Consider the following 14,715-nt stretch of genomic DNA (forward strand, 5'->3'; position numbering starts at 1 on the left):
ATAGAGACAGGTCATATCTGTTTAGAGACTTTAATACTAGGAGAGGTTGTTGTTGTTATAGAGACAGGTCATATATGTTTAGAGACTGTAATACTAGGAGAGGTTGTTGTTATAGAGACAGGTCATATCTGTTTAGAGACTGTAATACTAGGAGAGGTTGTTGTTGTTACAGAGGGATGTCAAACCCAAAAGTGACAGGATTCTGAAGACAAGACAGGAGATACAGTTAGAAGTGGACAAGCTGAAGAGAAACTTGATTCATCAGGTAATAAAGCATATGTTTGAATGTGTGTGTTTGTGTGTGTTTTTGATTTGTGTAAGGCATAAACGTGTGTGTGTGTGTGTGTATGTATGCATGCTTGTGTAGTGTGTTTTGATTCATATATGCATTAATGTGTGTGCGTGTGTGTGTGTGTGTGCGTGCTTGTGTAGTGTATTTTGATTCATATATGCATTAATGTGTGTGTGCGTGCATGCGTGTGTGTGTGTGTGTGTGTGTGTAGCAACCAGTAGCGGAGGTGGAGACCCAGCTGATAGAACAGTGTGTGGAACAGGAGCAGGAGCTGATGAGACAGTCTCACAGACACAGAGAGGAGCTCCACACCCTCAGCTGTCTGACTCAGATCAAAGCTGATGAGAGAGAGCAGAAGTCCAGGGACCGCCACAGGGCTGAGGTAAAACACATCATATCAGATCACTATAGAACATCTCACCATCAACGTTCCCTCCCATTTTTAGGTGGCAAATTTCAGGTCTGCTGAGCGCGAACTTGAACGTTGTTAAAATTCTGTGCAACTTCCAGCGCGCGTTTACTGTGAACACTGAGGCTCTACCATCTTTAAGTGACAGTTTTAACAGTGGTCAGGTAGGCTACTGTAGCTATTTGATCATAATGTCTGTAGGCCTACCATAATGTTAGTGGCCTAGCATCAAAAACATGGAGAAAATGTATCCCATAACATTTAAACATGGAAATATCTGTTCTATCGTTCAGCCTACAGTAGCAGACAATGTGTGGCGTTCAGTGTAGGTTTTTTTATTTTATTTTTTTTTATTTTACCTTTATTTAACCAGGCAAGTCAGTTAAGAACAAATTCTTATTTTCAATGACGGCCTGGGAACAGTGGGTTAACTGCCTGTTCAGGGGCAGAACGACAGATTTGTACCTTGTCAGCTCGGGGGTTTGAACTCGCAACCTTCCGGTTACTAGTCCAACGCTCTAACCACTAGGCTACCCTGCCGCCCCAAGGGGTCTACATTCCATGAGACTTTAGAATAAAACATGCAGGGCTTCACATGAACCTGTTTGACTGACAATGTTGTTGTGTTGTTTGCTGCAAGACTCCACTTTACACAATAAAATTGATTATTATTCCCACACCATTATTACAGAGAATCAGACACATTATTGAAGCCTGTCTCAAAATACAACACTGCCCCTTTAAGATAAAACTACATCTCTTTCCCTGACTGGCTGTTAAAAGATGTCTAGAAATGTACACTTTTTCTGGTCTTGTAGAAAGCAATCCCTCCCCTATTGACGACTACAGATGATCTTGAACTGGGCTAATAACTCACTAACTAGAAAATAATATGAACTAAATGTGAACGTGGCTACATACAGCTCTCGCTTTGATCTCAAAACAAACACATCTACTCACCACCACTCATGTTGTAAACACAGTCCAGTTCAAAGTGAATGGCACAGATCCATATATAGCAATGGCCATTTGCATATAAACCTGAGATAACACACAACATGAGATAACACACAACATGAGATAACACAGAACATGAAATAACAAACAACCTGAGATAACACAGAACATGAGATAACACAGAACATGAGATAACACACAACCTGAGATAACACACAACATGAAATAACAAACAACCTGAGATAACATACAACATGAGATAACACACAACATGAAATAACACACAACATGAGATAACACACAACATGAGATAACACAGAACATGAAATAACAAACAACCTGCGATAACACAGAACATGAGATAACACACAACCTGAGATAACACAGAACATGAGATAACACACAACATGAGATAACACAGAACATGAAATAACACAGAACATGAAATAACAAACAACCTGAGATAACATACAACATGAGATAACACAGAACATGAAATAACACACAACATGAAATAACAAACAACCTGAGATAACATACAACATGAGATAACACAGAACATGAAATAACAAACAACCTGAGATAACACAGAACATGAGATAACACAGAACATGAAATAACAAACAACCTGAGATAACACACAACATGAAATAACAAACAACCTGAGATAACATACAACATGAGATAACACACAACATGAGATAACACACAACATGAGATAACACAGAACATGAAATAACAAACAACCTGAGATAACACAGAACATGAGATAACACACAACCTGAGATAACACACACGGTCTGAGTTAAGTAACACACACATTGTGAGGTAATATGTCCACAGGTAATCCAAATAACAACAGCGACATGCCTGAGGTAACAGACCTGAGGTAACAGACCTGAGGTAACAGACCTGAGTTAACAGACCTGAGGTAACAGACCTGAGGTAACAGACCTGAGTTAACAGACCTGAGGTAACAGACCTGAGGTAACAGACCTGAGTTAACAGACCTGAGGTAACAGACCTGAGGTAACAGACCTGAGGTAACAGACCTGAGGTAACAGGCCTGAGGTAACAGGCCTGAGGTAACAGACCTGAGGTAACAGACCTGAGGTAACAGACCTGAGGTAACAGGCCTGAGGTAACAGACCTGAGGTAACAGACCTGAGTTAACAGACCTGAGGTAACAGACCTGAGGTAACAGACCTGAGGTAACAGACCTGAGGTAACAGACCTGAGGTAACAGACCTGAGGTAACAGGCCTGAGGTAACAGACCTGAGGTAACAGACCTGAGGTAACAGACCTGAGGTAACAGGCCTTTGCTGCAATCATTTACTACAGCTACAGTAATCACTTACAGTGTAGCTTCAGCATGACTCTGGTAATGGTTTCCATAGTGACCTGTTGATGTTCTCAACAAAACAACAATACACACGCACTAAGACTTTCTTTCACTTTGGGGAAAGTTGACTCATCAGCTTTTACTAAGAAGATAAGAAAGATCATGTATTATTTTAATGTATCAACAGCAAAGATACCATCGGATCAAGCAAGAGCTGAGAGGCAAGAGTCTGGTGATCCATGAACTCAAGAAGCAGAACCAGGAGGTCCAGTCCAGGTAGCTCTCACTGCTGAATGAAGAACTTAATGCCTAGCCTTAACCCTTAACCTGTAACCTTAACGCCTAGCCTTAACCTGTAACCTTAACGCCTAGCCTTAACCTGAAACCTTAACGCCTAGCCTTACCCCTTAACCTGTAACCTTAACGCCTAGCCTTAACCCTTAACCTGTAACCTTAACGCCTTAACCCTTAACCTGTAACCTTAACGCCTAGCCTTAACCCTTAACCTGTAACCTTAATGCCTAGCCTTAACCCTTAACCTGTAACCTTAACGCCTAGCCTTAACCCTTAACCTGTAACCTTAACGCCTAGCCTTAAACCTTAACCTGTAACCTGTAACCTTAACGCCTTAACCCTTAACCTGTAACCTTAACGCCTAGCCTTAACCCTTAACCTGTAACCTGTAACCTTAACGCCTTATCCCTTAACCTGTAACCTTAACGCCTAGCCTTAATGCCTTTTAACCCTTAACCTGTAACCTGTAACCTTAACGCCTAGCCTTAACCTGTAACTTTAACGCCTTAACCCTTAACCTGTAACCTTAACGCCTAGCCTTAACCTGTAACCTTAACACCTAGCCTTAACCCTTAACCTGTAACCTTAACACCTTAACCCTTAACCTGTAACCTTAACGCCTTAACCCTTAACCCTTAACCTGTAACCTTAACGCCTAGCCTTAACCTTTACTTTAACCCGTAACTCTAACCCTAACCTTAACCCCTTACCTTAGCCCTAACCTTAACCTGTAAACCTAACCCCTAACCCTAACCTTAACCCTTTACCTTAACCCCTAACCTTAACCTGTAAACCTAACCACTAACCCTAACCTTAACCCCTAACCTTAACCTGTAACCCTAACCTTAACCCCTAACCCTAACACCTTAACCATTACCTTAACCCAGGGTAGCCTAGTGGTTAGAGCATTGGACTAGTAACCGAAAGGTTGCAAGTTCAAATCCCCGAGCTGACAAGGTACAAAATCTGTCGTTCTGCCCCTGAACAGGAAGTTAACCCACTGTTCCTAGGCCGTCATTGAAAATAAGAATTTGTTCTTAACTGACTTGCCTAGTAAAATAAAGGTGTAAAAAAAAAAAAAACTTAACCTGTAACCCTAACCTTAACCCCTAAATCTAACACCTTAACCCATACTCCTAACCTTAACCTGTAACCCTAACCTTAACCCTTAACCCTTACCTTAACCCAAACTCCTAACCTTAACCTGTAACCCTAACCTAACCTGACTGGAACGAATTGCAAAAATCGCTGAAGTTGGAGACTTTTATCTCCCTCACCAACTTCAAACATCTGCTATCTGAGCAGCTAACCGATCGCTGCAGCTGTACATAGTCTATTGGTAAATAGCCCACCCATTTTCACCTACCTCATCCCCATACTGTTTTTATTTATTTATTTTTCTGCTCTTTTGCACACCAATATCTCTACCTGTACATAACCATCTGATCATTTATCACTCCAGTGTTAATCTGCATAATTGTAATTATTTGCCTACCTTCTCATGCCTTTTGCACACAATGTATATATAGACTCCCCTTTTTTCTACTGTGTTATTGACTTGTTAATTGTTTACTCCATGTGTAACTCTGTGTTGTCTGTTCACACTGCTATGCCTTATCTTGGCCAGGTCGCAGTTGTAAATGAGAACTTGTTCTCAACTAGCCTACCTGGTTAAATAAAGGTGAAATAAAAAAAATAAAAAAAAACCTAACCTTAACCCCTAACCCTAACACCTTAACCCTTACCTTAACCCATACTCCTAACCTTAACCTGTAACTCTAACCCCTAACCCTATCGCCTAGCCTTAACCAATAACCTTAACCCATAATCCCTAACATTAACCCCTAACCTTAACCCTTACCTTAACCACTAATGCCTTAACCCCTAACCTTAATGCCTAATCTTAACCCCTAACCCTAACCTTAATGCCTAGTGTAGCTAACATCAGCCACCTAGCTAACCTAGCTTACTTTTGTTTCTTCATAACAAATTGGAATTTGTTAGGAAGAAAATTGTGTAATGGATACGGAATGTGTTATGAAGAAGGAAATCGTGTGCCTGTCACGAATGTCGAGTAAGTAATTTGTGTGTATTTCATGATAATCTGTGGTAGTGTGTTGACGACCTATGAGTGACTGCTGCTGCTCCAGAACTAGGTCGTTTTATCCCCAGGTATTTACCAAGCGTGTTGAAATCAGTATCCCAGAGTACCACTGGTACCACGCAGTGTCTTTAAATAAGGACCAGTTCAGACATACCTGGAAAATAACGTGTCTGGGTGACTAAGGATTTGAATGCCTAACTTGATTAATTTCGGTATTTCCTCGGTGCCAACTCTCTCTCTGTCTCTCGCCCTGTGTCTTTCTCGCTCTCCCTCGCTCTCTCTCTCTCTCACTCGCTCTCTCTCTCTCTCTCTCTCTCTCTCGGTCGCTCTCTCTCTCTCTCTCTCTCTCTCTCTCTCTCTCTCTCTCTCTCTCTCTCTCTCTCTCTCTCTCTCTCTCTCTCTCTCTCTCTCTCTCTCTCTCTCTCTCTCTCTCTCTCTCTCTCTCTCTCTCTCTCATTCTCTCTCTCTCTCTCATTCTCTCTCTCTCTCTCTCTCTCTCCTTCTCTCTCTGACTCTCTCTCTCTCTCTCTCTCTCTCTCCTTCCTTCTCCCTCCCTCCCTGCACCTAGGCTTGGTGTGTTTGCCAAGCTGTACGACAACATCAAGGGTGATAGGAACAAGTGTATGAACCTGATCCAGATGGCCTCCCAGAGAACGTCTGAGATGAGAGAGAAGTTCAAGATCCTGGACAACGAGATTGAGATCCTCAGAACCAACGCCATCAACAAAGAGAAGTGAGAGAGAGAGAGAGAGAGAGAGAGAGAGAGAGAGAGAGAGAGAGAGAGAGAGAGAGAGAGAGAGAGAGAGAGAGAGAGAGAGAGAGAGACAGAGAGAGAGAGAGAGAGAGAGAGAGAGAGAGAGAGAAGGAGAGAGAGAGAGAGAGAGTACATCCCCTTCCTCAAAAGAACATTCAGACGTTCACCACCCTGTTTTGATGTAAAACGATTAACATCCTGTGTGTGTGTGTGTGTGTGTGTGTGTGTGTGTGTGTGTGTGTGTGTGTGTGTGTGTGTGTGTGTGCGCTCCTCAGGCTGCTCCAGAAGTCCCGTCTGAAGCACTTCCACAGCCACACCATCAGAGACAGCCTGAGGAACGATATCTCCAAGGTGATTTATCCTACCTGATTAATCAGGAAATCCTAGGGTTATGATGTTTCTCTGTTCTGATCCCATCTCCAAGGTGACCTGGGTTATGATGTTTCTCTGTTCTGATCCCATCTCCAAGGTGACTTGGGTTATGATGTTTCTCTGTTCTGATCCCATCTCCAAGGTCACCTGGGTTATGATGTTTCTCTGTTCTGATCCCATCTCCAAGGTGACCTGGGTTATGATGTTTCTCTGTTCTGATCAAGGTGACCTGGGTTATGATGTTTCTCTGTTCTGATCCCATCTCCAAGGTCACCTGGGTTATGATGTTTCTCTGTTCTGATCCCATCTCCAAGGTGACCTGGCTTATGATGTTTCTCTGTTCTGATCCCATCTCCAAGGTGACCTGGGTTATGATGTTTCTCTGTTCTGATCCCATCTCCAAGGTTACCTGGGTTATGATGTTTCTCTGTTCTGATCCCATCTCCAAGGTGACCTGGGTTATGATGTTTCTCTGTTCTGATCTCATCTCCAAGGTGACCTGTGTTATGATGTTTCTCTGTTCTGATCTCATCTCCAAGGTGACCTGGGTTATGATGTTTCTCTGTTCTGATCAAGGTGACCTGGGTTATGATGTTTCTCTGTTCTGATCCCATCTCCAAGGTGACCTGGGTTATGATGTTTCTATGTTCTGATCCCATCTCCAAGGTGACCTGGGTTATGATGTTTCTCTGTTCTGATCACATCTCCAAGGTGACCTGGGTTATGATGTTTCTCTGTTCTGATCCCATCTCCAAGGTGACCTGGGTTATGATGTTTCTCTGTTCTGATCCCATCTCCAAGGTGACCTGGGTTATGATGTTTCTCTGTTCTGATCTCATCTCCAAGGTGACCTGGGTTATGATGTTTCTCTGTTCTGATCAAGGTGACCTGGGTTATGATGTTTCTCTGTTCTGATCCCATCTCCAAGGTGACCTGGGTTATGATGTTTCTCTGTTCTGATCCCATCTCCAAGGTGACTTGGGTTATGATGTTTCTCTGTTCTGATCCCATCTCCAAGGTGACCTGGATTATGATGTTTCTCTGTTCTGATCTCATCTCCAAGGTGACATGGGTTATGATGTTTCTCTGTTCTTATCCCATCTCCAAGGTGACCTGGGTTATGATGTTTCTCTGTTCTGATCTCATCTCCAAGGTGACCTGGGTTATGATGTTTCTCTGTTCTGATCTCATCTCCAAGGTGACCTGGGTTATGGTTATGATGTTTCTCTGTTCTGATCCCATCTCCAAGGTGACCTGGGTTAGTGTTATGTTGTTTCTCTGTTCTGATCCCATCTCCAAGGTGACCTGGGTTAGGGTTATGATGATTCTCTATTCTGATCTCATCTCCAAGGTGACCTGGGTTATGATGTTTCTCTGTTCTGATCCCATCTCCAAGGTGACCTGGGTTATGATGTTTCTCTGTTCTGATTAAGGTGACCTGGGTTATGATGTTTCTCTGTTCTGATCTCATCTCCAAGGTGACCTGGGTTATGATGTTTCTCTGTTCTGATCCCATCTCCAAGGTGACCTGGGTTATGATGTTTCTCTGTTCTGATCCCATCTCCAAGGTGACTTGGGTTATGATGTTTCTCTGTTCTGATCCCATCTCCAAGGTGACCTGGATTATGATGTTTCTCTGTTCTGATCTCATCTCCAAGGTGACCTGGGTTATGATGTTTCTCTGTTCTTATCCCATCTCCAAGGTGACCTGGGTTATGATGTTTCTCTGTTCTGATTTCATCTCCAAGGTGACCTGGGTTATGAGGTTTCTCTGTTCTGATCTCATCTCCAAGGTGACCTATGTTATGATGTTTCTCTGTTCTGATCCAATCTCCAAGGTGACCTGGGTTATGATGTTTCTCTGTTCTGATCTCATCTCCAAGGTGACCTGGGTTATGATGTTTCTCTGTTCTGATCTCATCTCCAAGGTGACCTGTGTTATGATGTTTCTCTGTTCTGATCTCATCTCCAAGGTGACCTGGGTTATGATGTTTCTCTGTTCTGATCAAGGTGACCTGGGTTATGATGTTTCTCTGTTCTGATCCCATCTCCAAGGTGACCTGGGTTATGATGTTTCTATGTTCTGATCCCATCTCCAAGGTGACCTGGGTTATGATGTTTCTCTGTTCTGATCTCATCTCCAAGGTGACCTGGGTTATGATGTTTCTCTGTTCTGATCCCATCTCCAAGGTGACCTGGGTTATGATGTTTCTCTGTTCTGATCCCATCTCCAAGGTGACCTGGGTTATGATGTTTCTCTGTTCTGATCTCATCTCCAAGGTGACCTGGGTTATGATGTTTCTCTGTTCTGATCAAGGTGACCTGGGTTATGATGTTTCTCTGTTCTGATCCCATCTCCAAGGTGACCTGGGTTATGATGTTTCTCTGTTCTGATCCCATCTCCAAGGTGACTTGGGTTATGATGTTTCTCTGTTCTGATCCCATCTCCAAGGTGACCTGGATTATGATGTTTCTCTGTTCTGATCTCATCTCCAAGGTGACATGGGTTATGATGTTTCTCTGTTCTTATCCCATCTCCAAGGTGACCTGGGTTATGATGTTTCTCTGTTCTGATCTCATCTCCAAGGTGACCTGGGTTATGATGTTTCTCTGTTCTGATCTCATCTCCAAGGTGACCTGGGTTATGGTTATGATGTTTCTCTGTTCTGATCCCATCTCCAAGGTGACCTGGGTTAGTGTTATGTTGTTTCTCTGTTCTGATCCCATCTCCAAGGTGACCTGGGTTAGGGTTATGATGATTCTCTATTCTGATCTCATCTCCAAGGTGACCTGGGTTATGATGTTTCTCTGTTCTGATCCCATCTCCAAGGTGACCTGGGTTATGATGTTTCTCTGTTCTGATTAAGGTGACCTGGGTTATGATGTTTCTCTGTTCTGATCTCATCTCCAAGGTGACCTGGGTTATGATGTTTCTCTGTTCTGATCCCATCTCCAAGGTGACCTGGGTTATGATGTTTCTCTGTTCTGATCCCATCTCCAAGGTGACTTGGGTTATGATGTTTCTCTGTTCTGATCCCATCTCCAAGGTGACCTGGATTATGATGTTTCTCTGTTCTGATCTCATCTCCAAGGTGACCTGGGTTATGATGTTTCTCTGTTCTTATCCCATCTCCAAGGTGACCTGGGTTATGATGTTTCTCTGTTCTGATTTCATCTCCAAGGTGACCTGGGTTATGAGGTTTCTCTGTTCTGATCTCATCTCCAAAGTGACCTGGGTTATGGTTATGATGTTTCTCTGTTCTGATCCCATCTCCAAGGTGACCTGGGTTAGTGTTATGTTGTTTCTCTGTTCTGATCCCATCTCCAAGGTGACCTGGGTTAGGGTTATGATGATTCTCTATTCTGATCTCATCTCTAAGGTGACCTGGGTTATGATGTTTCTCTGTTCTGATCCCATCTCCAAGGTGACCTGGGTTATGATGTTTCTCTGTTCTGATTAAGGTGACCTGGGTTATGATGTTTCTCTGTTCTGATCCCATCTCCAAGGTGACCTGGGTTATGATGTTTCTCTGTTCTGATCCCATCTCCAAGGTGACCTGGGTTATGATGTTTCTCTGTTCTGATCTCATCTCCAAGGTGACCTGGGTTATGATGTTTCTCTGTTCTGATCCCATCTCCAAGGTGACCTGGGTTATGATGTTTCTCTGTTCTGATCCCATCTCCAAGGTGACCTGGGTTATGATGTTTCTCTGTTCTGATCTCATCTCCAAGGTGACCTGGGTTATGATGTTTCTCTGTTCTGATCAAGGTGACCTGGGTTATGATGTTTCTCTGTTCTGATCCCATCTCCAAGGTGACCTGGGTTATGATGTTTCTCTGTTCTGATCCCATCTCCAAGGTTACCTGGGTTATGATGTTTCTCTGTTCTGATCCCATCTCCAAGGTGACCTGGGTTATGATGTTTCTCTGTTCTGATCTCATTTCCAAGGTTACCTGGGTTATGATGTTTCTCTGTTCTGATCCCATCTCCAAGGTGACCTGGGTTATGATGTTTCTCTGTTCTGATCTCATCTCCAAGGTGACCTGGGTTATGATGTTTCTCTGTTCTGATCTCATCTCCAAGGTGACCTGGGTTATGGTTATGATGTTTCTCTGTTCTGATCCCATCTCCAAGGTGACCTGGGTTAGTGTTATGTTGTTTCTCTGTTCTGATCCCATCTCCAAGGTGACCTGGGTTAGGGTTATGATGATTCTCTATTCTGATCTCATCTCCAAGGTGACCTGGGTTATGATGTTTCTCTGTTCTGATCCCATCTCCAAGGTGACCTGGGTTAGGGTTATGATGTTTCTCTGTTCTGATCTCATCTCCAAGGTGACCTGGGTTATGATGTTTCTCTGTTCTGATCTCATCTCCAAGGTGACCTGGGTTATGATGTTTCTCTGTTCTGATCCCATCTCCAAGGTGACCTGGGTTAGGGTTATGATGTTTCTCTGTTCTGATCCCATCTCCAAGGTGACCTGGGTTATGATGTTTCTCTGTTCTGATCTCATCTCCAAGGTGACCTGGGTTATGATGTTTCTCTGTTCTGATCCCATCTCCAAGGTGACCTGGGTTAGGGTTATGATGTTTCTCTGTTCTGATCACATCTCAAAGGTGACCTGGGTTATGATGTTTCTCTATTCTGATTCCATCTCCAAGGTGACCTGGGTTATGATGTTTCTCTGTTCTGATCCCATCTCCAAGGTGACCCTGGTGCTTCATGAGATGAGACAGAAGAGGGAGGAGCAGAAGCTGAACTTGGGCCGGCTGACCCACATGATCAACTACCATGAACAGAACCTGCTACAGATGAGGAAGAGCCACGACAACGCCGTGCAGAGTCGCAATGACAGGTGAGTCTGGTAGTTTGTCTGTTTGTCTGCCTGTCTGTCTGAAGAGGGAGAACCATGACGCGGCCATGCAGAGCCTCAATGACAGGTGAGTCTGGTAGTTTGTCTGTTTGTCTGCCTGTCTGTCTGAAGAGGGAGAACCATGACGCGGCCATGCAGAGCCTCAATGACAGGTGAGTCTGTCTGTCTGTCCGAAGAGGGAGAACCATGACGCGGCCACGCAGAGCCTCAATGACAGGTGAGTCTGTCTGTCTGTCCGAAGAGGGAGAACCATGACGCGGCCATGCAGAGCCTCAATGACAGGTGAGTCTGTCTGTCTGTCCGAAAAGGAAGAGCCAAAACACGACCATGCAGAGCCTCAATGACAGGAGAGTCTGTCTGTCTGTCCGAAGAGGAAGAGCCAAAACACGACCATGCAGAGCGGCAATGACAGGTGAGTCTGTCTGTCAGATGAGGAGGAGCCAAAGCACGGCCATGCAGAGCGGCAATGACAGGTGAGTTTGTCTGTCAGATGAGGAGGAGCCAAAGCACGGCCATGCAGAGCGGCTATGACAGGTGAGTCTGTCTGTCAGATGAGGAGGAGCCAAAGCACGGCCATGCAGAGCGGCAATGACAGGTGAGTTTGTCTGTCAGATGAGGAGGAGCCAAAGCACGGCCATGCAGAGCGGCTATGACAGGTGAGTCTGTCTGTCAGATGAGGAGGAGCCAAAGCACGGCCATGCAGAGCGGCTATGACAGTTGAGTCTGGCTTTCTGTTGATCAGTTTGCACTGTCCACATGACCACCAACCAAGATTCTACATATGAGATAGGGTAAGGCAGCTATTGCTTACGACTAACTACAGGCAACGATGCTGAACAATGTGGGCAATTGGGCGGCTACTGATGGTATTTGACCTATCCTCATCCCTACTTTACAATTTGGTAGCTCTCTCAGTTGTTTCTCTCTCTCTGTCTCTGGCAGAGGGGTACAGTTGCTGGAGCGTGAGGAGGAGATGTGTATTTTCTACGAGAAGGTGAATGTTCAGGAGGGCCTGATCAGAGACGGTAACATAGAGATGCAGGCGCTGGAGGAAGAGACGCGCTGCCTGCAGATGATCACCAAGGAAGAAGGAAGACAGACAGCCCTCAGCAGGAAGCTGCTGCCCTGCCAGAGGAGACTGAAGGGAGAGAGCACCATGCTGCAGATACAGGTACATTAGAAGCCTGGGTCATATTCACTAAGGCAAACCGTTCCAAAACGCTTTGCAAAAGAAAAAGAAAAAACAAACCTTTTCTTATTGGTTAGTTCAGCTAGTCCCTCCCTGTTTCAGTCAGTTTTCTTCCGTTTAATGCCTTGTGAATACGACCCTGTTGTCTGACGTCAGATAACACTGGACTGTCAGTCGAAGGGCAGGTCTCAGCATCTGACGGGAGGAAATGGATAGGAAACTCTGAGAACTGGTTGCTAACTCTGTGGTACTGTTGTACGGCAACATGGCTGCCCTCGCCAACATCTCTGACTGGAGAGGACTGTAGCCTAATGGGTAGCTGACTATATGCCTCCTCAGATAGCTTCTCCATGACACCATCTGCCAGTAGGGACCTGACAAGGACACCCTGGAGAAAATACACTTAAAGACATGCTCCGGTACTTTGTATCCAGCGGTTCTGAAAGTAGCACCCATGAGTCAAAAGTGGTCCCCAAAAATGGTGTACTACTATATGTGCAGATATGTGCACCACGTCATTGCTCTCTCTCTCTCGCTCTCTCTCTCTCTCTCTCTCTCGCTCTGTTGTGTGTGCGTCACTCAAATGGCGCAGGACTGAAGCTCATTGGCTGAAACTCGATTTGCTAAGGGTCTGGCCCACATGGGGGGGGGGGGGGGTGTAGGGAAAATGGCACAGCACAGCTTCCAGAAAACAGTCGCTTTCGTGGCTAATTAAGAGAGTAATCTGCTCATAGATTATGCATGTATGAACTACATATTGATACATCTGGCCCAAAGCAGGTGGTTTAAAAAATATTTACTAGTCACCAAAGTCCTGGAGCATATCTTTAATGGATTCAATAGCTCAGCAGTGGTGGCTGGTGGCACTCTAAATCAGAGGATGGGCTGAACGGATTAAACACATGGTTTCCATGGTTTCCTTGTGTGTAATACCATTTCATTCTTCCATTCCAGGCATTATTATGAGCCGTCCTCCCTTCACCATCCTCCTGTGATGGTCAGTGCTCAAAGGGTTAGAGCAATGCTATTAAAAACATTCAGCGGGATCCCATTTTTTCAGACAGAATTTCTCACGACTCCATCCAAGGCCAAATCTTAAACCTTCAAATCTGTACATTTAGATTTTTATATCAACAAATAACCTTAAATTCATTGCATTTTCTTATCAAAGTGAAAAGAAACCAATAAATACTTTTACTCAATAAATTATATTTTTCAAAAACGTATAACAATAATCTGTATATATATTTTTTGGGGGGGGAGACCCCACTGCAGTTCCACCATGACCCCACTAGGGGTTGCAACCCTGACTTTGAATACCACTGGGTTAGAGGGGAGGTTCATTAGCTACAGTGCCAATGTAACCGATCATATAACCCAAACACTGTCACAAAGGCTGTCTGAGAGAGACAGCCTCTGTTGCCTCATCAGACAGGTGGTATTTGAGCTTTAATTTCCTGACCTCACCCATTGCTCTTAGTTACTGTAGTTAGCTTTTTACTAAGGCTGAATGAATTCAGAACTGTTCTATGATTCCGTGCCTCGGTTGTTCCTCGGCTGAATAGGTGACCTTTGTCGTTCCATAACCTGGCACTTTTATAGAGACATTCCTCTCTCTGTCTACAAGCCAGACAGGCCAGCATTGGAGCCGGGGCCGGAGCTGAGGGTTGAGGCCTGGGTTGGGGTGGCATTGGAGCCGGGGCCGGAGCTGAGGGTTGAGGCCTGGGTTGGGGTGGCATTGGCCCACTGCTCTTTACTGGAATCCATCCATAATGACCAACAGGCAGTGGATGTCCCCTGATGGCCACAATGTCTCTGTCTGGATTCTGGAACCTGGCCCCAATAACTAAGGGCAATGGCTTCTTATGGCGCCAAGTCTCACAGTGCTCTCAGTGCCCACTGGAGAGTATGGGTGGAATTGGGACCAAGTCTCACAGTTCTCTCAGTGCCCACTGGAGAGTATGGGTGGAATTGGGACCAAGTCTCACAGTGCTCTCATTACCCACTGGAGAGTATGGGTGGAATTGGGACCAAGTCTCACAGTGCTCTCATTGCCCACTGGAGAGTATGGGTGGAATTGGGACCAAGTCTCACAGTGCTCTCATTGCCCACTGGAGAGTATGGGTGGA

At 44.7% G+C, this 14,715-nt stretch overlaps 1 protein-coding gene across 3 annotated transcripts in view; it reads left to right on the forward strand.

Moving 5' to 3' along the window:
• The window catches only part of LOC110531894 (coiled-coil domain-containing protein 146), a 92,527-nt gene that overhangs the window by 40,382 nt on the left and 37,430 nt on the right, over positions 1-14,715 (forward strand). For 2 of the 3 annotated variants that reach the window (XM_090201136.1, XM_090201135.1), the window contains exons 10-16: positions 173-265; positions 504-674; positions 3,189-3,277; positions 5,968-6,132; positions 6,429-6,504; positions 11,231-11,379; positions 12,340-12,568. In XM_090201136.1, coding sequence (XP_090057262.1) covers positions 173-265; positions 504-674; positions 3,189-3,277; positions 5,968-6,132; positions 6,429-6,504; positions 11,231-11,379; positions 12,340-12,568 — 972 coding nt within the window. Of the gene's footprint in view, positions 1-172; positions 266-503; positions 675-3,188; positions 3,278-5,967; positions 6,133-6,428; positions 6,505-11,230; positions 11,407-12,339; positions 12,569-14,715 lie in introns of those variants that run through there. The other variant, XM_090201137.1, reaches the window with a different exon arrangement.

Source organism: Oncorhynchus mykiss, chromosome 15 (assembly GCF_057628025.1).
Source record: "Oncorhynchus mykiss isolate SJ-2025 chromosome 15, ASM5762802v1, whole genome shotgun sequence".
Classification (NCBI taxonomy): Eukaryota; Metazoa; Chordata; class Actinopteri; order Salmoniformes; family Salmonidae; genus Oncorhynchus; species Oncorhynchus mykiss.